The 22,931-nt window shown below is 58.8% G+C and overlaps 9 protein-coding genes across 9 annotated transcripts; 6 read left to right on the top strand and 3 right to left on the bottom strand.

Moving 5' to 3' along the window:
* Positions 1–45: 45 nt before the first annotated feature.
* Positions 46–1,873, top strand: WHR41_04108 (uncharacterized protein). The gene is made up of 3 exons (XM_069372714.1): positions 46–847; positions 925–1,242; positions 1,306–1,873. Exons 1-3 carry the CDS (start codon positions 290–292, stop codon positions 1,408–1,410), a joined length of 981 nt encoding a protein of 326 aa, XP_069230117.1. The 5' UTR covers positions 46–289; the 3' UTR covers positions 1,411–1,873.
* Positions 1,800–4,161, bottom strand: WHR41_04109 (uncharacterized protein). Its single transcript, XM_069372715.1, has 3 exons — positions 3,502–4,161; positions 2,237–3,247; positions 1,800–2,170 (listed from the first exon to the last, which is right to left on the bottom strand). Exons 1-3 carry the CDS (start codon positions 3,712–3,714, stop codon positions 2,093–2,095), a joined length of 1,302 nt encoding a protein of 433 aa, XP_069230116.1. The 5' UTR covers positions 3,715–4,161; the 3' UTR covers positions 1,800–2,092.
* Positions 4,162–4,263: 102 nt separating this feature from the next.
* On the top strand, positions 4,264–6,005 carry WHR41_04110 (uncharacterized protein). Its single transcript, XM_069372716.1, has 5 exons — positions 4,264–4,634; positions 4,828–4,944; positions 5,006–5,381; positions 5,438–5,604; positions 5,664–6,005. The coding sequence occupies exons 1-5, from the start codon at positions 4,566–4,568 to the stop codon at positions 5,742–5,744; spliced, it is 810 nt and encodes a 269-aa protein (XP_069230072.1). The 5' UTR covers positions 4,264–4,565; the 3' UTR covers positions 5,745–6,005.
* A 171-nt stretch (positions 6,006–6,176) lies between these two features.
* pgkA (Phosphoglycerate kinase) lies at positions 6,177–7,961 on the top strand. The gene is made up of 3 exons (XM_069372717.1): positions 6,177–6,208; positions 6,263–6,338; positions 6,404–7,961. Exons 2-3 carry the CDS (start codon positions 6,273–6,275, stop codon positions 7,598–7,600), a joined length of 1,263 nt encoding a protein of 420 aa, XP_069230073.1. The 5' UTR covers positions 6,177–6,208; positions 6,263–6,272; the 3' UTR covers positions 7,601–7,961.
* Positions 7,712–10,406, bottom strand: WHR41_04112 (uncharacterized protein; the record flags this gene model as incomplete). Its single annotated transcript, XM_069372718.1, has 2 exons — positions 7,712–8,093; positions 8,161–10,406. 2 exons carry the CDS (start codon positions 10,404–10,406, stop codon positions 7,976–7,978), a joined length of 2,364 nt encoding a protein of 787 aa, XP_069229987.1. The 3' UTR covers positions 7,712–7,975.
* Positions 10,407–10,740: 334 nt separating this feature from the next.
* WHR41_04113 (uncharacterized protein) lies at positions 10,741–13,377 on the top strand (the record flags this gene model as incomplete). Its single annotated transcript, XM_069372719.1, has 4 exons — positions 10,741–11,457; positions 11,508–12,512; positions 12,568–12,658; positions 13,021–13,377. The coding sequence occupies 3 exons, from the start codon at positions 10,741–10,743 to the stop codon at positions 12,634–12,636; spliced, it is 1,791 nt and encodes a 596-aa protein (XP_069230074.1). The 3' UTR covers positions 12,637–12,658; positions 13,021–13,377.
* A 73-nt stretch (positions 13,378–13,450) lies between these two features.
* WHR41_04114 (uncharacterized protein) lies at positions 13,451–16,811 on the top strand (the record flags this gene model as incomplete). Its single annotated transcript, XM_069372720.1, has 2 exons — positions 13,451–16,687; positions 16,740–16,811. The coding sequence occupies 2 exons, from the start codon at positions 13,451–13,453 to the stop codon at positions 16,809–16,811; spliced, it is 3,309 nt and encodes a 1,102-aa protein (XP_069230075.1).
* Positions 16,812–16,969: 158 nt separating this feature from the next.
* WHR41_04115 (uncharacterized protein) lies at positions 16,970–17,203 on the bottom strand (the record flags this gene model as incomplete). The annotated part of the gene is made up of 1 exon (XM_069372721.1): positions 16,970–17,203. The coding sequence occupies one exon, from the start codon at positions 17,201–17,203 to the stop codon at positions 16,970–16,972; it is 234 nt and encodes a 77-aa protein (XP_069230076.1).
* Positions 17,204–19,954: 2,751 nt separating this feature from the next.
* WHR41_04116 (uncharacterized protein) lies at positions 19,955–22,261 on the top strand (the record flags this gene model as incomplete). Its single annotated transcript, XM_069372722.1, has 2 exons — positions 19,955–20,664; positions 20,720–22,261. The coding sequence occupies exons 1-2, from the start codon at positions 20,212–20,214 to the stop codon at positions 22,259–22,261; spliced, it is 1,995 nt and encodes a 664-aa protein (XP_069230077.1). The 5' UTR covers positions 19,955–20,211.
* Positions 22,262–22,931: the final 670 nt, after the last annotated feature.

Consider the following 22,931-nt stretch of genomic DNA (forward strand, 5'->3'; position numbering starts at 1 on the left):
GCTCTCACACACAATTGACACTCCCGAGCGTTTCAACACCACGCGAACATGGCCGGCTCGCGTATCAGCAGGGTTCCCGTGGTTCCTTACGTAGTGCTCAGGGGCCCAAGCTCAGCTTCCCAAGCAAGCTCGAACTCTGCTCCAGCCATCGCGTCCTGCCCAAACACGACCATCAGCACGGCGGAAACACCACCTTCGCACCCGCTTCCACCACCACCACCACCCGCCAAACCACCGCACGTCGCCGTCGCATAGACCCAACGCATACACACACCCAATCTCGCCCACAATGCTCGGCCGCCAGATCGCGGTGGCCCTGCGCCGACCGCTCCAGGCGCGTCTCCGCACCCAAACGCCGACCAGCCTTTGCATCCGCACGTTCACCCAAGCGCCACAAGTCCTCGCCGGTCGCCCCAAGAAGGCCGTCGGCGAGCCCAGCAAGCCCGTCAAGCGTGCCCCAAAAACCACCGCCACCAAGAACACCAAGGCCAGCGACGCGGCTGCGAAGAAGAAGCTCGCGGAGAAGAAGAAGCTGGCGGCGAAGAAGGCCGCAGATGCCAAGAAGAAGAAGGCCAAGCGGGAGCTGACGCCCGAGGAAGTCGAGAAGCGGAAGGCCCGTCTGCAGAAGGCGGAGGTGAAGGAGTTGAAGAAGGCGGTGCTGCCGATTCCGGCCGAGTCAGTGTACAAGACTACCAACGCCTACGCCGAGTTCATTCGCGAGCATGCGGACAGGTTCAAGAGCGGGATGGCCAACAAGATGACGCCTGCGGAGCAGCAGGCTACCCTCAGCGAGATCTCAAGAGGCATCGCTTCGGAATGGAAGGCCCTGTCCTCCTCGCAGCACGCTGTGAGTCCCGCTGTGCCGACATCGACGGCCCCGTGACGAAAAACGACGCGCTTACTGACTTCCTTTCTTTCCCACAGCACTACAACCAACTCGCCAACGCGACCAAAGAGAAATCCGCCGCCGCCTACAAGCGCTGGGTGGAGTCCCACACCGTCGAAGAGATCAGCATCGCCAACACCGCCCGCCGCGCCCTCAACCGCCTGCACGCCGCGGGCAAGATCCGTTTCAAATACCCCCTGATCTCAGACGAGCGCAGCGTGAAGAGGCCCATGACCGCCTGGAACCAGTACTTCACGAGCCGCATGGGCAGCAGCGACTTCTCAAACGTGGCCAACAATGAACGCGCGGGTCACGTTTCTCAGGAGTGGAAGGCTCTGGACGAGAGCGAGAAGAAGGTACGACGCTCTTTCCCCTGCGGATTTGTTCTGACTGCGGCCCGGACGCTGACCTCTGTGCAGAAATTCTACGACCTCGCCAGCAAAGACACGGAGCGCTACGTGTCCGAGTACACCGCCGTCTACGGCCGCGCGCCGAAGCACGTCTCTCCCCAGCCTGCCGCGTAAAGCGGCTCGATCGCAACCAGATGGCACTCCTCGGCCTGCGGAGTTCTGACCCAGGCCCGACCCCGACTGTACTAATCCTTGCATGACCGCACTTTTTCGCCACGGCGCAGGAGGGGGGACGCAGCCGGAAGTCCCGGCGACTCTCGGATGCCGACGTCTCAGTCTCATCGGCAAGAGGAACTGTGCACTTCCTCATGTACGCGATGTCAGGTCTATCGCCTTGTCGCCTTAGGGACGGGTGGGGGGCTCGCGGCGGCTTTCCTTTTTCCTCACGCTGAATCGATTGCTTGCTTGCTTTACTGTGCTCGTTCGCTGGACAATACCCCCAGTGGCGGCTGTCTTTTGATTCTTTGCGTAGACGGGGATCGCGAGTCTTGAAACGCGAGACGTGTTTGTGTTACAGTGAAGGGTATCTTTTAGTATGCAGAACTATGTGATTAAGAACCTTCATCTTCCATCGCAATTTGTCTGTGAGGCAATCGGAAGTGTTACGCGTCTACACATCGTGCACGCCTCTGGGCATATGGCGGCGTGGATTCGCGCTCGGACGTCGTGCCCGCCGATCTTCCACAGCGAACGACGTCTCCGGCGATAGGATCCCACACGGTCCTCCGATTCAGGGCGGTGCCGATCGGCTCGCCGATGCGATGCGGCGACGCATCTCTTAAAAGAACTCTTCCACTCACGCCGCAGCCGCCTGGCTCGCCTTCAGCGCCCCGACGACCGAGAAGCATATGAGCGGCGAGACCGCGTACGAAACCTGCAACCGCATTATTAGCTGCCTCGTCCCCCTAAACCAGGGTTCACATCCAGATACTGCACATACCGTCAAGAACTTCGCAATCCCCAACTTCACCTCCTCGCCCGCGCCGCTCACGTCCGCCATGGCCGTGATGCTCAGCGCCGGCGGGCCGACGGGCATCAGCATCATCGCAAACCACAGCATGGGGTCCTCGTCCAGCCAGCCCGTGCGCGTCGCGCACGCGTACACCAGCGGGATGGAGAGCGCGGGCCAGAGCACGAAGCGCACGAGCGTGACGGCGGCCCAGGGGCCCCAGGGCATGGCGCCGGAGGCCTCGCCCTTTTTCCACTTGAGGAGGGACGAGGAGAGCTTGATGCCGACGACGATGACCTGCAGGGCGGCGAAGAGGTCGCCGACGTTTTTGAGGGCGGCGGTGAGCCAGGCGTTGAGGTAGCCGCCGTGTTGCTGGTCGGCGAAGAAGAGGGTGTGGAGGGAGGGGACGAGGCCGATGAGGGCGCCGAGGCAGGTGCCGATGAAGGGGGGGTTGAGGAAGGGGGCGAGGGAGGAGAGCAGGCGGCGGAGGGGGGTGGGGAGGGAGGAGTAGAGGGTTTGAAGGCGCGCGATGAGGGCGTATTGGCTGTGGGTTGCGGTGCGGGCGGTGCGGTGGGGGAGGAGGGAGGTTTGCTCGTTGGCGGCGGCGGCGGAGTCGCGTTGGGATTCGAGGGCGGCGGAGTCGGAGGGGGAGTTGAGGGGGTCTTGCGGGGTTTGTTGGTCGTCGGAGGCTTCGGTGTCTTCGGGCGTGTCGAGGAATTTGGGGCCGAGGGCGAAGGTGAAGGAGTTGGAGATCATGGCGTTGACGAGGAAGTAGGATTTGGCGCGGTCGACGACGTCCGGGGAGGAGTCGAGGCTGGAGAGGATGCCGGAGGCGTCGAGGGATTGGACCAGCAGTAGTGGGAGGCTGGTGGTGTTGTTAAAGGCGAATGCTGGGGTGACCCATTGAGGGAGGTGGAATAGTTTTGTTGCTCCAACGCCAATGCCTAGGGAGGCGAGTTGGTAAAAGATGGACCAGAAGATAATGGGAACATAGCGAATGCCCTGACGATGCCGTTAGCGTTCTGGTTGGGCGGCGCCGAAAACATGTGCATTTGGTGATAATCTCGCGGTGTAGCCATGTTGCTTGATAGCCAATGGCTCATCAGTCCAGTATCTTGAGAAGACAACGGTGCACGACAAAGCTGTTGTAGCCATGGTCAAGTGTAACTAATTGTGGATACAGACCGCATGGCCATGTCCACCTCGAAATCTAAAGCTCGCCCGGGATATCAATGCAGGCCAGCAGGGATGCTTACGGTATCAGCGTGGAGTTGGCTTCCGACGTTGACGATCAGGAGTGCCGGCAAAAATAACCGCACGGCGACTTTCGAGATCTCTTTGGACGAATCGGCGCCGATCAGCTGGAATTGCGAGGCCAGGACACCGGCGAAGATGGTCAAGAGAACAGCGACAGAGGCTTGCAGAGCGCCCAGGAAGGGAATGAGCAGCTCTTGGGTGGCTTGCCCCATTGTGTACTGAGAGAATGAGAGACGAGGGTGTCTAAAGAGGGGACTGGATCATGGTACGATAGCTGGAAAGGCAGGGCTGGAGCGAGAAGAGTACGAGTTTGCTTTGTTTTTCGCGACCAAGGCGAGATGGGACCTTGCTGTACTAGCGAGGGAGGCGAGATAGCGTGCGAGATTGCCGGATTGAGACGTCATTTTGCCGCCGTCGTGTCGCGTCGACCAGGTTTGGGAGGGGCTTCGGCAAGGAGATGGAGTGTTGGCGCTTCTTCTATGGATGCTGTCTGATGGCCAGCGGTAATCCCAGAGAATGGCAGTCGTGAAGATAGAGCGCGTATATCGGGAATGTGCCAAACACAGCGCAATCAGGCGTGTCTCCGGCGTTACAGGCTGCGTCTCACACACGCAAGCTGCTCACGAGTCGCGAGGGGGCTGACGGGGCTGAGATCCACAGCGGAAGCCGGCAGTGGCTTGTGGAGGGCGGTGGGCGCTGCGTGCGCCCGGGGCCCTGCAGCCTGCCAGAGCACTCGACTCTCTCAAGTTCGCACCGCCCGCACGCAGCGACGCTTCTGTTGCTGTTGTTCTCTCGTCGCAGGCGACACTCCGTCTCTTGACCCTACAACCAGCGCCGCCGTCCTGCCCGCCGCGCCCGTCCACCGCCCCCGATCCACCCGTCCGCAGCAAAACGCTCTCCCTCGACTGTCTCTAGCCCTCCGCCTCTGCCGCCGCCGTCCCCCGGTGCACGAGCTTAAAGTCACCTTTCCATTGCATCACCATCTCGAAATCGGCGTTGCGCCTGCCTCTGTCTGAACCCCCTACCGCGCCATCAGCCCGTCGCCCTTTATCTTCTCGCAATCATGGTGGTCAACGAGACCCGGAAGCGCCTGTTGCGCCAACTCAACTCTCGCTGGATCAAGGGTCGCATTGTAAGAGTCGCCATCACACCACGCCTCGTGCGCTCTGCGTTCACCACCGGCGCTTGCTCGTCCACCCTTGCCGCATGAGCGCTGGCTACACAAAACCGCTTGCTCTCGTCGGGAAAGTTTGGGCTTCGCGAGACCGCCGTGGTGCGCAGCGCCTGGCTTCGAGGAATGCACCGCTGACACTTCATCTCGCCAGCCCTTGCTGCACACCATCGTCTTCCTGATACAGCTTGCCATGGTATCGCTTCTTGTGCGCAAGTTCAACGCCTACTATGCCGCCCGACCACTCCTCACGACGATGATCACCAACGCCGTATGTCTCTTCCCTGTCTGCCCATACACTGAAGAAACACGCTTGCTGACGACTGCCCCAGGTTCTTGGTGGCATCGCCGACACAGTCGCACAGACACTCACCGCAGTCCGCATGAGACAGGCTCGTCGCGACTCTATCGCTCCTCACAACCAAGACGCCCACAAGGATGACTTCTTCAACGTCGAGATTCATGAGCTGGAAGGCAAGGTGCCGTGGCCCGAACCAGACTACCTGTCCCCCAACGCACAGAGGAAGCTGCCTCCGCCGTTTGACTTTGAGAGAATGGTCAGATTCATGGCATACCCCTGCATCATGGCGCCGGCGCAGCTCAGATGGTTCGCCTTCCTGAGCAGCACCTTCCCGCTCGGTGGCGGCAAGAGCACAGTCAACGCTATGAAGCGTGTAGCTTTTGATCAGCTCCTGTTTGCCCCAGTTGGTACGTATCCGATTTGGAGAGGCAGACCAATGCCCCAGAGACTAACAGTTTCCCAGGTCTTGGTTGTTTCTTCGCATTCATGACAGTCGCAGAGGGCGGTGGAAGGCGTGCAGTCGTCCGCAAGTTCCAGGACGTTTACGTGCCTGCGCTCAAGGCGAACTTCCTCATTTGGCCCGCGGTTCAGATGCTCAACTTCCGTGTTATCCCGATCCAATTCCAGATTGTAAGTTTCCGACCGCGATCCACCTCCACAGCCGAGGCCACCGCTAACAACCCCGGAAGCCCTTTGTGTCCACCGTCGGTATCGCTTGGACCGCCTACCTCTCCCTCACCAACTCGGCCGAGGAAGCCGCAAGCCCTTAGGAAGACTTGTCTTCCGACTGTCTCACATACTACGAACCCTGACTACAACACATCTTTTTGCATATACTGCGGCGCTTTTGCGCAGATTCGGGGCTGCGGATGCTCCCTATCAGGAGTTGTTACCTTATACATCGTACGGCGTTGGTGGAGTTTGATGTCATTGCATTGAGATATAGGGCAGGACCGGCCTGCGGTTTGCTTAGGGTGTACTTATCCACTAGACGTGATACCCTGTGATCGTATGAATTGCTTAGTCCTGAATTTATTACCTCGCTTCCCTAACAATCCTCGTCGCGCTTCCTGCCATTACGGTCCTACCCCGTATTTGGCCGATGATCGGGCTGATGACTAGAGTCGGTCCGTGACGACGTTTGGTGGGCTGCGGGGCAGCTCCGATATCTGTTGAGACTCCCTCAAGTTTTCCCAGCTTGTTGACCACAGACTCATTGTCACACACAGCAAAGGTACGTTCGCACTCCCCATTCCGTTCACACACGGCTTTGCTAACCGCCCAGCAGCACAGCAAAGATGTCTCTCGCCAGCAAGCTCTCCATCACCGACGTCGACCTTAAGGACAAGAGGGTCCTCATCCGCGTATGCCCCTCCATCAACACCCCTCATCGACCATTCGCACCGCAAAGCTGACAGCATACTCCCAGGTCGACTTCAACGTGCCCCTCGACAAGGAGACCAACTCCAAGATCACCAACAACCAGCGCATCGTCGGCGCCCTCCCCACCATCAAGTACGCCATCGAGAATGGCGCCAAGGCCGTCGTCCTGATGTCCCACCTGGGCCGCCCCGACGGCAAACCCAACCCCAAATACTCCCTCAAGCCCGTCGCGGCTGAGCTCGAGAAGCTCCTGAACGGCAAGAAGGTCACCTTCACCGACGACTGCGTCGGCGAGGCCGCGGAGAAGACCGTCAACGGCACCACCGACGGCGGCGTCGTGCTCCTCGAGAACCTGCGCTTCCACGCCGAGGAGGAGGGCAGCAGCAAGGACGCCGACGGCAACAAGGTCAAGGCCGACAAGGGCGCCATAGAGCAGTTCCGCAAGGGCCTGACCGCGCTCGGCGACGTGTACATCAACGACGCCTTCGGCACCGCGCACCGCGCGCACAGCTCCATGGTCGGCGTCGACCTGCCGCAGAAGGCCTCCGGCTTCCTCATGAAGAAGGAGCTCGACTACTTCGCGCAGGCGCTCGAGCAGCCCAAGCGCCCCTTCCTCGCCATCCTCGGCGGCGCCAAGGTCAGCGACAAGATCCAGCTCATCGACAACCTGCTCGACAAGGTCAACCTGCTCATCGTCTGCGGCGGCATGGCCTTCACCTTCAAGAAGACGCTCGAGAACGTCTCCATCGGCGACTCGCTCTTCGACGTCGAGGGCAGCAAGAAGGTCGCCGGCCTCGTCGAGAAGGCCAAGAAGAACAACGTCGAGATCGTCCTGCCCTGCGACTACATCACCGCGGACAAGTTCTCGCCTGACGCGCAGACCAGCACCGCGACCGACGCCGCCGGCATCCCGGACGGCTGGATGGGCCTCGACTGCGGCGAGGAGTCGATCAAGCTCTACCGCGCGGCCATCAACAAGGCGCAGACGATCCTGTGGAACGGCCCGCCGGGCGTCTTCGAGATGGACAAGTTTGCCAACGGCACGAAAGCCACCATGGACGCGGCGCTCGAGGCCTCGGCCGCCGGCAAGATCGTCATCATCGGCGGCGGCGACACCGCCACCGTCGCGGCCAAGTACGGCGTCGAGGACAAGCTCAGCCACGTCTCGACCGGCGGTGGTGCGTCCCTGGAGCTGCTCGAGGGCAAGGAGCTGCCGGGTGTCACTGCTCTGTCGAGTAAGTAGATTGTTCCTGTCCCTTTCTGAAAGGAGGGTGGGAGCGAGTTTAGATATTCCCGACGACAAAAATACGAAAAATGTGTTTATGACCTGACAATTTGTGTTCTTTCTCAAGGCCGGGCGGCGAAGACCTCTTTGCTCTAATTTTCTATCGGAATTGAGTTGCTCTAGATCATCCGTGGACTAAAGAAAGCGTGGAAGAAAATACCACCATTCATAATTCACGCACACATCCCGTGCACATATAGACAGCGACAATGCTAAACGAAAAGAGAGAGTACTGGGAGAACATGCGGCATCAGAGAAAGACGACCTCATTAGCCCTTTTCTCCACCAACATCGGATCTATGAACAGTACCCCTCCGCATCTATCTCCCCCTCTCACGTACTCGTCAACGCAAGACAAGCGTCCACCGCCCTTCCCACATGCCCCTCCTGTGCCCTCACAACGTCAAAAATCACCTCCCGGTCCAGGTTCGGGAACATCCCCTGTAGCGTCCTATGAAATCACCACTCGTCAGCAAAAGCGACCCCACTCCAAAAACAAGGCAAAGGACAAAACTCACTCAACAACCAACCTCTCCTCCCTAGCCCTCGCCCGCCTCCCCTCCTCAGCCTCCAAACTCGCCTTCTTGACCGCCTCCCTCTCCCCGGGATACGGCCGCGGCGGCACGGGCGGCGGCGCCTGCTGTTGCTGCTGCTCACTACCGCTTCCATTCCCTCCGTCGTCCGAGAATATCCGCCCAATGCTCGACAGCGGCTTCTGGATGCTCCGCAGCAAGCCCCCCACGGCGTCGAACTCCTCGTCGTGCATGCCGGAGCCGTGGATCGTGTCTGACGAGGCACCGGTGCGCGGGTTCGCACTGCGGCTGCGCTGGGAGCTTTTGCGCGGCGACGAGCGCTCGCCGTCCATGCTGTTGCGGGGCGTGACTTCGGGCCTCGCGGGCGTGGACTTCTCGCTCAAGTGGTGCAGGCCTGGGAGGGGGCCTGTTGCGGCGGGCTGCGGCGGCGGGCGCTCGGCGATGGCGCGCACGGCGGTCTCGACGTTGCGCTCGAAGTCCTCGTCCGAGACCGTCAGGCTCGTGCGGTCGAGGGATTCGATGAACGTCACCACGCCGGTCAGCGAGGACATGTAGTAGCCGGCTTCGCCGCCGAGCTTGTCCTGGTTGCGGAAGCGCCAGATGTACTGGACGTTGCTGACGAGGTGCTCGGGCGCGGCGCGCAGGACCGTGTAGATGAGGAGTGGGACGAAGGCGTCGGCAGATTGGTCTGCTTTGCTGCTGCTGGACTTGAGGTAACCGAAGAGGACCTTGCAGGTGTTGAGGACGCAGATGACTTTGTCGCGGGGGGCGCGGTAGGTGTTGATTTTGAGGAGTTCTTTTTGGGCCATGGCGAGGAATTTTTGGGACTTCTCGCCCGTCACGGGCTGGATGTCGAGGTGCTCTTCCTTTATCCAGCCGTAGATGCGCATTTTCTGCGCGATGACCGCGTCGCGCTCGACGTCCTCCTCGTGCTGGCCGCGCCGGCCGGGGCCGTGGGGGCTGGCGGCGTCGGCGGCGAGGCGGCCGGTGCGGCCTTTGCGGGGGGTGTTGGGCGCGCTGGGGGCGGGGATGGCGGGCGAGAAGGTCTGGGTGTATAGGCGGTTCATGACGAGCTTCTCCATGCCCTCGCGGGCGTTGTCGAACTCGTCGTCGTTGAGGTTCGCCCAGACCTCGCACTGCGCCATTTTCTTCGTGATGAACTCGAGGAAGTCGCCGATGATCTTGACTTGCTCGTGCACGGCCCATTGTTTCTTGACGAACTCTTGGAGGAAGGACCGGAGGTAACGGGCGACGGGGTCTGCGGTTCGGTGTCGGAGTTGCTCGAGGAAGCGGTGGAAGTCGAAGGCCGCGGGAGGTTCGGGGTCGGGTGAGGGAGGAGGTGGCTGGAAGAGCGATGTGCGGTGAGATGTGACGGAAGCGCCATCGTCGGTTGATCCACCACGCTCGGGGCGAGGAGAAGCCATGGGGGCGCTTTCTGGCGTGAAAGGAGATCCGAAGAATTTTTCCGTGTCCCGTCGTTCGATTTTAGGTATGGGCGGCTCCTGGCGATCATCTTGATTCTCCAGGCTCGATGTACGTGGAGGTAGGTGGAATATGGGTTGTTGCTTCTCTAGCCTGGGAGACATGATCTCCTGCTCGCCCAGCGCAGCCTCTTCCTGGAATTGGTGCATGATCGTCTGGATCTCTTCGCCCGTTTGCTCTGTCGTCCCGGTGGGGGCTTCGGGCACCTCTTGGTTGAATCCCTCCTCCGGAGCGGACTTCTCGTTGAATTCAGGCTCCTCTGTAGCCTTCCCTTTGTCCTTGCTCTCCCTATGTATGTCGTCCTTCTGTGGTACAGGCGGGGGTGGTGGGCTTGCAGGTAGCTCACCCTCATTTTCGGGTACCAGAGTAGTCTCTTGCTGTTCGCTCGTATCCGCTGCCTCTGTTTGTACACTCATTTCCGCGGCTCGTCGCGCCAGGTGTTCGCTGGCCCTCCTTTCGACCTCCGCACGCTCATCCGGCGTTTCTGTGCCCATGTCGATGCCCATGCCTACGGGAGCGGGGGTCGCGGGCTGATCATCTTTATGGTCCGCCGCAGAAGGTTCACTTGTAGGAGCATCTACTGCTGCCTGGCCGTCATGAGCGACATCTTTCTCTTGCTCTTCCTTGACGTCGGCTTTACCCGGTGCAATTTGCGCCGTGGAAGCCTCTTCCACGGGCACACTCGCCCCCGCTAGCTGTCCATGCTCCCTTTCATCTGTTTGCTCCGCTTGCTGGCCTGGGCTGGACATAGACGGTGAAATGGCGAGGGTGTATGTTGGGTCCGGTGGCTGTGGCGAGCATGCCGCTTCCTGTCAATCGCCTCGGGGTAGTTGGTCTGCGCGGCGTTCGGCTCGATCGATTAACAACTCGGCCGGGCCTTCAAGTGCTTGGGGGCTAACAATCAAACCGCAATAACAACCCCAGCGCACTTCCATCAAGCGGGATGACGATCGTGGCACGTGCCACGCAGCGCCTTCGGTGAAGGGTCTCGCCGAGTGAGACTCGCCGACGGGCCTTGCTTTGTAGGTACTTCCGTTGCGCCAACTCCTGCGGCGCGCCATCTGTCGAGCTCACACATGCAACATGTGCGGCATTTTCTGCTCGCTCAGCAGAAACGCACATTTGCCTCCTGACCAGCGGGTGTTAGACCTGCTGCAACGCCGAGGGCCGGACAGCACGGCTTGCGTGCAGCACACTTTTTGCGGTGGTCAGAAGGCCTCTTCAGATGCATGTGAAAACGCCACGGATGCGTATCTGACCTTCACCTCGACGGTCTTATCTCTTCGCGGCTCAAGGACGGTCACTCAACCACTTCGGAACGAGGATGGATCGAGCGTACTCTGCTGGAACGGCGAGGCATGGTCAATCGGTGGCCAATCAACTCTAGGAAACGATACCGAGGCGGTCTTCGATCTTCTGTCACGAGCAGTGGCATCATCGCAAGATGCAAAGCAGAACACTAGCGAAGCAACCCTCCACATAGCCAAGCACATGGCTTCAATAGCTGGACCGTATGCTTTCGTTTTCTACGACGCCCATGCTGGGAGGCTGTACTTGGGCCGAGATCTTCTCGGGCGACGGTCATTACTGTGGAGAACCACAGACGACGGCAACCTCCTGGTGAGCAGCGTCACTTCCGGGTCTGACTACGGCGCTTGGACTGAAATCGAGGCCGATGGCGTTTACTGCGTTGATTTGGCCGCCGAGCCTTCTCAGTCACCCGATGCGCTCGGTAGTTTCGCAGTCACAAAAGTACCATACCAGGTCTCTAACGACGACCAGTCAAGTGGCACACTTTCTGTAGGTGATCAACGAACATCCGTGAGCGGCAAATGCTCATGGTGAGGTAGGTCATTCCATTTCTATCTCTGAACGGAGAAGCATCATCAAGCTATACTCAGCTGAAGCAAAACTCTCCTTCTGTTCTGCGTCTAGAGGAGCTTTTAGCCGACTCGGTTGCGTTACGCGTATTGAATATACCAGATCCTCCCTCGATGACAGAAGTATCACACGGAGACAGCAGCTCGACACCCACACGACTGGCAGTTTTGTTCTCTGGCGGTCTCGATTGCACCGTTCTAGCTCGCTTGGCTCATTCGCTCCTTCCTATCTCGGAACCTATCGACCTACTCAACGTCGCCTTCCAAAACCCTCGCATCCACAAGGCCACCGACGACGATGAGCAGTCATATCTGGCCGCCTTCGAATCATGCCCAGACCGCATCACAGGCCGAGCGTCTTTCGCCGAGCTATGTGAAGTCTGCCCGGACCGGCAGTGGCGCTTCGTCGCGATCAATGTGCCCTACACGGAAACAGTTGCGCACCGAGACACAATCATCACGCTGATGCATCCTCACAATACCGAAATGGACCTTAGTATTGCGTGTGCGCTGTACTTCGCAGCACGCGGCACGGGTCTCATGACCACCAACGAGGCAAGCGCTTCTGCGCCCCTTCCTCAATCTTACACAACGCAAGCTCGCGTCCTGTTATCAGGTCTTGGCGCCGACGAACTTTTCGCCGGCTACACACGCCACGCTACGGCATACAATCGACTCGGCTTCCAAGGCCTTCTCGACGAGCTGAATCTGGACATCGGCAGACTCGGCAAACGCAACCTCGGGCGCGACGACCGAGCCATCACGAATTGGGGTAAGGAGGCGCGCTTCCCGTTCCTCGACGAGAGCCTCGTCGCATGGGCTCTCGCGGCGCCTGTATCTGACAAGTGCGATTTCGGCGCATCCGAGAACACCGACGGCGATCTGAGCGCACAGCTCGAGTCCTGCAAGAAAGTCCTGAGATGCCTCGCCTGGCGGCTGGGCATGCACAAGGTGGCAGCGGAGAAGAAGCGCGCGGTACGTTCACATGACGGAACGCAACACCATGACAATATTGCTAACAGTATCCTAGATCCAATTCGGCGCCCGCACGGCAAAAATGACAACCGGCAAGACAAAAGGCACAACACCCCTATCCTAGCTCACGCCTCATGAACACACCGGTATGTCACTTCCACATCTCCTTCTCTCCAACTCCCCGCACACGGTGATGAGTCGGAGCATTGCAACCGCGGTGCTTCGTTACACAGATACTTTCGAGCTGCTTTCCTCGACGGATAGACGGGCAAATTCCGCGAGGTCAAGTTCCGCGCGGATCAGACCTGCTCTCGGGCTGTGGTTTCTGCGGGCCCTGCTTTCGGGTAGGGCTTGTTTGCAAGCCTGGTCTGGGAGTGAGGGTTTGGGCGCGCGGCGCAGCTGTGAGACTCTAAAGGCAAGTCTGAGACTTGTGCGGTGGATCAGTTTGGGAAGGGCAATGTGTTTTTCATGGTTGTAAGAGTGAATTTACTGAATCGAAGCATTGCAGGAATTGATACATTCCCAACGATCACACGCCTACGAAGTTCAGCTGGAGGTGTCGAGCGCCCTGCCGTCAGATCTCGCGGTCCATAGCACATTGCTACAGTCGCTGCGGGCTGGTCTGGCCTCTTCTCACGAATTCTGGCCTTTGACAGCCGTCGCGTTCATGATGACCGGACATTCGATCGAAGTCGGCTGGATACTCTCGTCGATTCCAGGCAGCGCCGTTATCTAGAAGCGATTCCTATCGAAAGGAAGGCAAGGAGCTAAATAGCATGCGAATACCCCGAGTACAATTCCCCCTATCTCCTCCAGAACATCTTCAGCTTGCTTTGTAGTATCACCAACCTTACCTCATCCTTGCCATTCACATTCCCACTCTTCGGCAACGGCCAACCACAGGTCGTCAGCAGCCAAGCTTTCACATTTTTTTCACGATGGTGGCCGGATTCGGTGACATCGTGAAGACTGGTTTCGATATCGTAGGTGACGCAGCTGGAGCAGTTTTCGGCAGCAGTGATGAACACGAGCCGTCGCAGGCACCCGTCGAAGCAGCACCGCCCCCCACTCAAGCCCCCGCTGCAGCAGCTCCGGTGGCTCCGCCGCCTCCGACGGTTGTTTACATCACCCCTCCTGCGGTCCAGGCCCCTCCACCTACGGTCATCGTCCCGCCTTCGACCGTCATCGCGGCTCCCGCCGTTACGGTCACCCCTTCAAGCAGTGATAAAGCGGAGGAGGACACTGAGAAGTCTGAGAAGTCTGGAGATGCTCCAGCGGAGTCTGAACCGGAGAGCGACGAGTCGGCTTCGGAGGAAAGTGAAGGTTCCGCGGAGCCAGAGGATGCGCTTCCAGAGAGCGAGCTAGAAAGCGATGTATCGGAGGATCCTGAAGAATCCCTGGAGTCTGAGGTTGCTTCTGAGGACTTCGAGTCGGGCGGCGACGAGTCGGTTCTGGAGGATGCTGAGGAATCCGCGGAGTCGATGGACGAGGCCCTGGAGAAAAGGATGGTGAGCGATTCTCTGGAAGACACTGAAGAGCTGATTAGCGATGAGTCGGTCGCAGAGGATACTGGAGGCCCCACAGAAACTACGGATGTTCTTTTGGAGGACGAGCTGGCAAGCGATTCTCTGGGGGATACCGAAGATTCTGATGAATCGATTGACGCCACTACGGAGACCGAGCCATTAAGTGGTTCGGTGGAGGATACCGAAGATTCCAGCACGTCAACGGATGATCTTCCAAGCACTGAGTCGGCAAGCGACGCACCGGACTTGGATGCTTCCTCGCCCATGATTGCGGATGAGTATGCGGCATTGTCACCAAATGATCGCATGGAGGCTACATCCATGGAGAGCACCACGGGCTTAGACAGCCCTTCGATTGGTGAGAACCCTGACGAGAGCCCACTAGGTCACAAAGCTATCTCAGGTGAAGAATCAGCAATGGATGATACTGGGACAGATCAGACCTTCGACAAAGATATTTACGATGATGACGAACCTCTGAGACGTCGCTTTGCTGCAATCATGCCGAGACTGGTGTCGTCCACGCTCATGGCTCTCAGCGGTGTTACAAGCTTTGCCACTCCAGAACATGCAGCCTTGATTGGCAGTACACCGGCGACGGCGACGACATCTTCACTCCTAAGCATACGGCCGACTTCCGTTGGTTTGGGAACTTACAATGGAAGTCCTTTGGTATTGAGCGCAAGATCCCAGCCTACAGCAGTCCCTGACGCAGTGCAAGCAATGGCCGCGCCGGTGACATATACGACATGTGTTCCTGGACAAGCCTGCTATGGCATCAACGGGACTTTGACGACTTCGCTTTCTCTACCCATGACCACTACACCTCGTTCGCCCAACGAGACTAACGCGACCATCACCATGAATGATGCCCTCCATCCCACATCCGCATTGTCTCCTAGGCAAGCCTCCGATCCCATGTCCAATCCAGCCACCGCCGGAGCCTCAACCATGCTCAATCCAAATGCAACTTCGAGACTACACCACAGGAGGTTTCAAGAACCTCCCGCGTCTATCCTAGAGACTCTGAGCCCTCCAGGTCTGCTAGCACCTCTGATCACGCACAACGGGGTACCGACGACGCTGGCGACAAGTCCAATCCAGACCAACATGGGCGGCTCAGCAGCCCACTTTGGTCCGACTCCTGTGGTCCAGTCTGCGTCTGGACTGCCGCGAACGGAGCCTATGGGCGAGCCGCTCATGCAGACAGCAGTACCCCCAGGTATTCTAGCAGGAGCAAGCTCAAGTGCTCTCCCATCGATGGGTCCTGTGGGCCAGCTAAGTGCCTTGCCCTCGGGTAATCCGGCAGGTACAAGCCAAAGTACTCTCCCATCGATGGGGCCTACAGGCAACCTAGATCCTTTACCCTCAGATAGTCTAGCGGGTTCTAGCCCAAGCATCCTCCCATCGACGGGTCTTGTGGGCCAACTGGATGCCTCAAAGGGCGGACCTGGTTCACAGTCGACACCTTCAGGATCTTCCGAGGGCAACAAGCAAAATGACTTTCCCGTCAAGATAGATGTGGTCCTTGGCCCGAACGACAAAGAGCTGGACTACATTAAGATTGGCGTGCCTCTGCGGGCTGGAAGCGACGAACCTTCAAATCCTCGCGGTAAAGCTTCACCACAAGCTCCTAAGGATGGGTCGAATGACCAAAGTCAAAACAACAACGCTCAAAGACCCAGCGATCAAGGCTCCTCTGGTCAAGTTGCCAGCGGTCAAAGTCCCAGCGGTCAAGCCTCCTCTGGTCAAATTCCCAGTGGTGAAGTCTCCAGCGGTCAAGCTTCCACTGGTCAAATCTCTAGTGGTCAGGTCTCTAGTGGTCAAGTCTCCAGCGGTCAAGTCTCCAGCGACGAAAGCTCCAACAGTCTAGTCCCCAGCGGTCCCAACAAGAACAGTGCACAAAGCGCCCAGAAGATCACCAGCCGCATCTCTCGCCGTACTCCCAATCCCCCACGCAGCGGCTCCTCCAACCCCCAAGGCAGCGAATCCCCAAACCGCCTGCGCAGCGCCATCGGCAGCTTCCGCAGCAGATTCCGGCCGCAACGGAACCAGGGACCCCCTTCGAACCCGCCCGCCGCCCGCCAGCCCGGCAATCCGCCACCCTACAACGCCAGCTCAGCGGAGAGGCTTCGCGCCCAGGGCACCCCTCCGGTGTACTCTGGTCCGCCCTCATATCACACTCAAGATCAGAATGCCGCTAGCCGTGCGGCCAGCTCGCACCAGTCGTCCTTACGAGGGCAGCCGGCTTCTGGCAGCGGGGCCCGCACGCCGGCGGGCCATGAGCATTTGGGGATGCATCGGGTTCAGGGCGATGCGAGCTCGACGATGGAGGATTTCGAGCCGGCTGGGATTCTGGATCCGAATGGGCGTCAGGGTCAAGGGCATGGAGCTGCTGGTTCTGGGGGAGGAGCGGTGGGTTCGAGTTCTGGGGCCCAGGGAGGGGCGTCTGCTGGCCAAGGGCCACAGGGAAGTAGTCCTGGGCCTGGGCGAGGGCCGTCGAGCCAGCCTGGTGGGAATCATCGGTTGAGCAAGCGGGGTGTTGGTTTGGATCGATATCACGACGATGGAGATGAAACCTTGTTCGCCGATGGTGATTCTGGCGACACAAGGCTCGTTAAAAGGGCCAGGACGTCTCGAGCGCCTTTCGTTCGCCTTGTACGTCACGGCCGTCGCTAACTGAGCTCACATGAATCCGCAGGACGGTGATGATGGTTACAGCGACCAGGGAGCTAGTGGTGCCGATGGAGCTCACGAGTGGTTGAAGCGATAAGCAAGTTCCCTTTGGTTTCAGAAGCGGTGCTCTTTGGATTTACGAGCGGAGTCGTGCAAATATCTACCTCAAGTAATCCAATCATTAACCACTACAATAAGTACACACCCAACCCGCCCCTCTCTCCCTTCCCGCAACCACCCGTACCAGACCAATATTCACGCCCCACCCTCCCTCTTCGCATACTCCCCCTCAATCCTCTCCTCATACAGCTTCTCAGCTGCCTCCTCAGCACTCCCGTGCTTCACCTCCGACTGGCCAGGCTTAGCCTCTTGGTTCGAACGCTCGCCCGAGAGCACGTTGTCCTGGGCGTATAAGTCCTTGCCACCGGTTTCCGAGCTCGAGGGCGTCTCGGTGGTCGGGTTGGTGGACATGTGGGGAGCGGTGGACATGGTGGGATCAGAGTACTTTTCAATGTAGTCTTTGGCCTTCGCTTGGTGAGATAGAGTATTGTGGCGCGGTTCGTTTTGGCAGAGTACTACTCTTCGGTCGCCTGAGAGCTCGACCTGCGGTACCTAGTCACGTGCCGCCCTCCCATCTCCCCACCCCACCTCAGCATCGCGGTCTTAGTCCCGCCGGAACGCAACAAGCATGCGGCTCACGCGCAGCAGACCTATTCTAAGCTCTGACGTGCGAAGCCTGTTCTGCCGCGGCGGACGTTGCATTGGATGCTCGAGAGCGGGCGCTAGCGGGTGTCCTCGATTTCGGCGCGAACACCGCCTGTGTACCGGTGAAGGTTTCAGCTGTCGTGGCCGGTGCTCCGTCGCCGAGCTGGCTCGGTTGGAGACGGCTGGGCTGAGGGTGAGAGGTTTTTGGGGGGGATTATGTGAGGCGGGCTGGTGGGCGGGTTTTGCTGCGGGATCAGGAGGGCTTCGGTATTGATGATTCTTTAGCGATATTTGCAGGGCAGGGACGGTTATCGCAACCAATTCTAGAAGTTTATGACAAGGAATATATTTAATGCAATTGTATTACACCGTCATCAAGGCGTTGTAGCAAAGTGGTTAATGCGATTGACTAGAAATCAATTCCCTTCGGGGGCGTAGGTTCGAGTCCTGCCAACGTCGACGTTTCTTTTGCACTTTTTGCATGCCTCTCATTCGTGAAGCTTCTCCGAACATAGAACAAGTATCCTCAGCCCACGATATAAACATGGGTGATGGGTGAATGCAAGAGTGCATAGTTGGAGCGGAAGCCACTCGCAGGGAGCTGCATCCACGCCTATCTCAACCTCACTCTACCAAAGAGATCTTCGACGCCCTGTCAAGCAACAAACACTTGCATGAACACCTCGCAAGGATCCCGGAAAATTCCTTGTCTTTTTGCGACCATCAGATCTCCCACGCATCCAAAGAAAGCACATGTCACGTCGGAGTTGACGATCGGCGCTGATCGACGGTCGGGGCAATTACCGGGCTGCCAGCTGCCCTCGCGCGCCTCGCGTCCCAAATCTTGACCGAAGCAGACCCGTTCGCGCGCGCACGGCACATGCCGCACAATCGTGATGTGAACACCGCGCGCTTGAGTGCTTTGGAGAGGCGATCGTCGAGTCCTCCTCCGACGACGACGAGGCACGCGAAGAGGTCAGGCCTTATCTTGGTGTTGAGCCGAAACCCTATCTGGTGATACGCTCTGAGCTCAGCTAGAAATGCTTGCATGGTTTGTGGCTCGGAGTCTACAGATCATCCAGCATGTGGTGAGAAAAGGGTATTCGCGGCTGTGGCGCCTTGCAACCAGACAAGCTCACGTAGGATCTGGCATGCCCGACCAACATGTTCACCGGCTGCCGCCCTAAGCCTACGGGATCAGATCAAGGATCTGCGAGCTGGGTCTGTGGCGAGCCGCAGAGCCGCATCATAACACACGGGTTGTAGGGAAGAGTATCGGAGTAGCGTCTTGTGGCTTGCATATCCGCGGCCGAGTCTAATCATCTACGGGATTTGAGATCTGAGACGTGGATCTCCTACTTCGAATGGACAACGCAGCACCAAAGTAGGAGAAAGGCACGGCAGACGCGGCTCAAGACCCAGCAGTAGTGACAGCATCACGGTTGCATCGCGTGAGGCATTTGATGAGGTCTCCGCACAGTGGAAACGGCCACACGGCTTTCGAGCAAAACTAGAGACGAGACCCTTTCGGGACTTGATCACGAAGTCCAACGGCTCCCCTCCCCTCTCATACACGCCGTTGGGGTCTCAGGCGAATCTGCAAAGTCTAAGACCCAGCGCGTTGACACAAGCTCCGGTAGACAGCGTGAGATTGTCTTCCCTGCCGTGTATACAGATCGCGTGGGGACGTGGTCGCGAGTCCAGGGATGCATCTATCTCTAGTGACACGAGCACTATGCGTTTGTTGTATAAGCCACCTATCTATCACGCACTTACACCTCGCTACGAGCCCTGTGGCGGTCCCCCAGACAACAGGGATCGCCGACGCACCGCGATAATGAAAGCCCACCTCCTTAAAACCGGCTTGACGACACGGCGGACGGACTGCAAAGCGGCTGACTCGACCCACTTCACAGCTGGCATGACGAGACCGGGGCGATTGAACGGTTGACCTTAGTCCGGGCGCTAAAGACACCATTAAATCGGATCACAAATTTAGATGTCGGAGATCCTGCGACTGGTCTGTCAGGCAAGTCGCCCGCTTTCCAACAGCGCGCGCCGCGCTCAAGCGCCCCTTGGCCTACATCGCCGTGGCTCTCGGAGGCGGCTGTTGTGGCTGAACGACAGGCATTGTTCGCTTGGCACGATAAGCAGGCCGTGGAGAGATGTTACCGGTCGTCTAGCAAGCGCGCGAACAGGTACAGTACATACTTTTTCGCACGGGACGCCGAACAGGATCGCTAGCACACCTCCTCCATCCCGCGAACCTGGAGGCGGCGGGCGTGATACGTATGCGGCTGACGCGACGGGCGCCCAACGGAGCATATTTCGACCTGCGCTCTGCCCTACGCCGAACGCGTAGTCAAGCATTGAAGGCGCTGCGGCTCCTTCGGTGGTGGCGGCGATCCGACGCATGCGAAATTTCAGGCACACCCGCTGCAAGGCTGGCCCGAAGCGATACCTAATCGCTGGTGCCGGCTGCCGGTTACGTCGCTTCAATAGGATATGATATTGTTCAGTATTAGTTGGCATCGATGTTATGACACGACACGCAACAGACTCCGAGTGCTCGCCACGTCCAAATGTCTTCAACCCCCTCCGCATCAAAGACACGAGGCGGCAGCAGTGGGCCGCCCAACGGCTTCCCTCATCAGTAGGGCATTTCTGCCCGTGGGCACCGCGCTTCTGCGTGTGCAGAGTCAGTGCTCCATGATCCACTCTATCTAGGTCAATTAGCGCCATGCCATGTGTCTCACGGATACCCCTGCCGCCTGCCCAATGCCCACCCGTCCATGGGCCGTCCACCGGCTCATTCCTGGTCGCATCTCTGTTGCCCATCCGGTCATTGCTGGACGCGACTTATTCTTGGCCACGGCCACCGCCCTACACGTCCCTCGTTTGCATTTGTTACCTTCAGTCGCTCCTTCAGACTTGCCTGCACTCTTGACTCACTCGTTACGGTCAAGATGCGTTTCGCTTCTGCTTCTCTGGCGCTCGCCAGCGCCACCATTGCTGCCGCCCAGCAGTACGCCGGCGATGTCATCCCCGGCACTCTCCCCCAGGTCGACAACGCAGAGGTCGCCTTCTGGAAGATCCGCGACCCGACTGATCAGAACGCCAACCTGACCCTGATCAACTACGCCTCCCTCAACACCCAGGGCCAGCGCCCCGACCAGTCCAAGATCCAGCGTGCTGTGCTTTCCATCCACGGTCTCCTCCGTGACCCGTGGAACTACGAGAATGACGTGCGTTCATGCCAGTGGACTTGACGGAAGAGCTTGCTTGCTGACGATCGTCTAGATGCTCAACGCCCTGAACGTGGCCACTGGCTACAACTCGAGGGTGAACCGTGACACCGTCTCCGTTATGGCTCCCTACTTCGCGAGTGGCTCTGACAAGACCTTCGCCTACCCTTGGGACGAGAGCGCGAAGGCCGGCCGCGGCTCCAACACCAGCGCGATTGTCTGGAGGGGCTCGCAGTGGTCTGCTGGTGGTAACAACCAGTACCCCCACAGCCACAAGGGTGACATCTCCGCCTTCTACATTATGGATGAGATCATCAGGCACTTCGACGACAAATCCGTCTACCCCAACATGAAGACCATCGTGCTGGTCGGCCACTCCCTTGGTGGCCAGATGATGCAGCGCTACGCTGCCGTTGGTGACAAGCTCGACACCAGCGCCCGTCTCGTCTACTGGATCGGCAACCCCAGCAGCTACACTTGGCTCAACTCCTACCGCCCGATGTACATCCCCGACTGCCCTGACTACGATGTCTACCGTGACGGCTACGCGGACTACGAGGACTACCCCATGACCTACGGCGCGGACCTTGTCGCCAAGGGAACTGATGCCATCCTTGAGAACTACGACTCTAGGCAGATTGCCTACGCCCGTGCTCTCCAGGACATGGGTGATCACAGCTCCACCTGCGGCGCCAACACCACCGGCGCCAACCGCAACGAGCGTTTCTTCAACTACATTGACTGGTTCCGTCCGAACTGCCCCGACCCCGCTGGTGAGAACTGCGACACCGTCGACCTGATCGACACCTCCCACAACAACGGCTACATGTTCAACTCTGCCGCCGGCCAGTCCCGTATCTTCCACGACAACTTCGACGGCAACAAGGACATCGCCTACGACTACGGCTACCCCCGCGCCCAGGACGGCGACGACCCTCACCCTGACCCCACCGCCTCCGCCAACGCCGGCCCCTACCTCAACTCCATCCCCCAGGAGTGGGTCTACGGCGGCAACATGACCTTCAAGGGCTGCTGGAGCGACGACCAGAGCGCCACCCTCGAGCACCAGCAGTTCTCCGACAACACCGTCAGCGTCGACGGCTGCACTGAGTCCTGCGCTGGCGACAACTGGGCCATCGCCGGTATCAAGGAGGGCAACCAGTGCTGGTGCGGCAACGCGCTCGAGGGCTTCACCTCCCGCGTTGTCGACATGTCCTGCCACCTCCCCTGCGCGGGCAACACCGGCCAGACTTGCGGCGGCCCCGGCCGCCTGTCTCTCTACAGCGCCGAGGACGAGTCGAAGCTGACGAAGCGCGACTCCGCCGCGGCCCCCATGCGCTTCGCCCGCCTCAACGAGCGCCTCGACGCCATGAACAAGAACAACTGGCGCCCGCGCACCGACAGCCTGACTAAGGACTCGCCCAAGCCCGATCAGGGCGTCTCGCAGGAGGACGCCGTCAACGACGTCATCCCCTCTGGCGAGCAGTCTGAGGAGGAGCAGAACATCGACCAGGGCACTTCCGGCGAGCAGCTGCTCGGCGAGAACAACGGCAACAGCACTGCGCCGCCGTCGTGGGCCAACGTCCCTGCTCAGTAAGCGTGATGTCGCGCTCGGCAGTGATCATCGACGAGGGTTTCGAATGCGCATTTCTCGTAATCTGCGACTGAGTGATGTCCCGGACGTCACGCAGGCCTTTTTCCTTGTCTCTTCTATAATTTTCTCTTCTTGACCTCCGAATACGATACACTTTTTTTGTCCTGACCTAGCCCGGTTTTTTCACGTTTCCCTTTTCCCCTAGGCTCGGGTGTACGAACACACTGCATGAGATTACTGTATACAGCGTATAGACTACTAGACAGATACCCTTTAATACGGCGATTCTGACCGAATACGAATGAGTCTACATTTGCTCACGTTACTATCCCATTTGAAACTTAGCAAAATGCACCAGCACACTGCACCGGCTAGGGCTCGATTTCACTTCTCTTTTTCCCTGCCATTGCATTTCTTTTGGTAATTGCGTAAGGTTTGGGGCTCTGAGCAGCCACCAGCCCTTGATTTACCCCAACCCTAACCCTAAGTCTCAACCTCTCGATGTTTATTGAGCGTTCAGGACGTGATTTGGGGGCAAGGACGTAATCAGAGTACTTTCCCTTTTGTAATAACAATCGTGAGTTGCGAGTGCATTGTTTATTCGTTGTTTAAGTCGACATTGAGAAAAATGCAGGCCCAACGTTGGAGTGGTGGAGGGTTGGTAGACACGTTG

This window comes from Cladosporium halotolerans, assembly GCF_011745625.1.
Source record: "Cladosporium halotolerans strain TM138-S3 chromosome Unknown Sca12, whole genome shotgun sequence".
In the NCBI taxonomy this organism is placed as follows: domain Eukaryota; kingdom Fungi; phylum Ascomycota; class Dothideomycetes; order Cladosporiales; family Cladosporiaceae; genus Cladosporium; species Cladosporium halotolerans.

What these genes read in the sequence shown, in the direction of transcription:
- WHR41_04108 (XM_069372714.1), top strand. Translation starts at nt 290, where the DNA reads ATGCTCGGCCGCCAGATCGCGGTGGCCCTGCGCCGACCGCTCCAGGCG. An exon ending in TGTCCTCCTCGCAGCACGCT is followed by an intron (nt 848 to 924) that starts GTGAGTCCCGCT and finishes TCTTTCCCACAG; the next exon opens with CACTACAACCAACTCGCCAA. An exon ending in TGGACGAGAGCGAGAAGAAG is followed by an intron (nt 1,243 to 1,305) that starts GTACGACGCTCT and finishes ACCTCTGTGCAG; the next exon opens with AAATTCTACGACCTCGCCAG.
- WHR41_04109 (XM_069372715.1), bottom strand. Translation starts at nt 3,714, where the DNA reads ATGGGGCAAGCCACCCAAGAGCTGCTCATTCCCTTCCTGGGCGCTCTG. An exon ending in GCCAACTCCACGCTGATACC is followed by an intron (nt 3,248 to 3,501) that starts GTAAGCATCCCT and finishes CGGCATCGTCAG; the next exon opens with GGCATTCGCTATGTTCCCAT. An exon ending in GGATTGCGAAGTTCTTGACG is followed by an intron (nt 2,171 to 2,236) that starts GTATGTGCAGTA and finishes ATGCGGTTGCAG; the next exon opens with GTTTCGTACGCGGTCTCGCC.
- WHR41_04110 (XM_069372716.1), top strand. Translation starts at nt 4,566, where the DNA reads ATGGTGGTCAACGAGACCCGGAAGCGCCTGTTGCGCCAACTCAACTCT. An exon ending in GCTGGATCAAGGGTCGCATT is followed by an intron (nt 4,635 to 4,827) that starts GTAAGAGTCGCC and finishes TCATCTCGCCAG; the next exon opens with CCCTTGCTGCACACCATCGT. An exon ending in CGACGATGATCACCAACGCC is followed by an intron (nt 4,945 to 5,005) that starts GTATGTCTCTTC and finishes CGACTGCCCCAG; the next exon opens with GTTCTTGGTGGCATCGCCGA.
- pgkA (XM_069372717.1), top strand. Translation starts at nt 6,273, where the DNA reads ATGTCTCTCGCCAGCAAGCTCTCCATCACCGACGTCGACCTTAAGGAC. An exon ending in ACAAGAGGGTCCTCATCCGC is followed by an intron (nt 6,339 to 6,403) that starts GTATGCCCCTCC and finishes GCATACTCCCAG; the next exon opens with GTCGACTTCAACGTGCCCCT.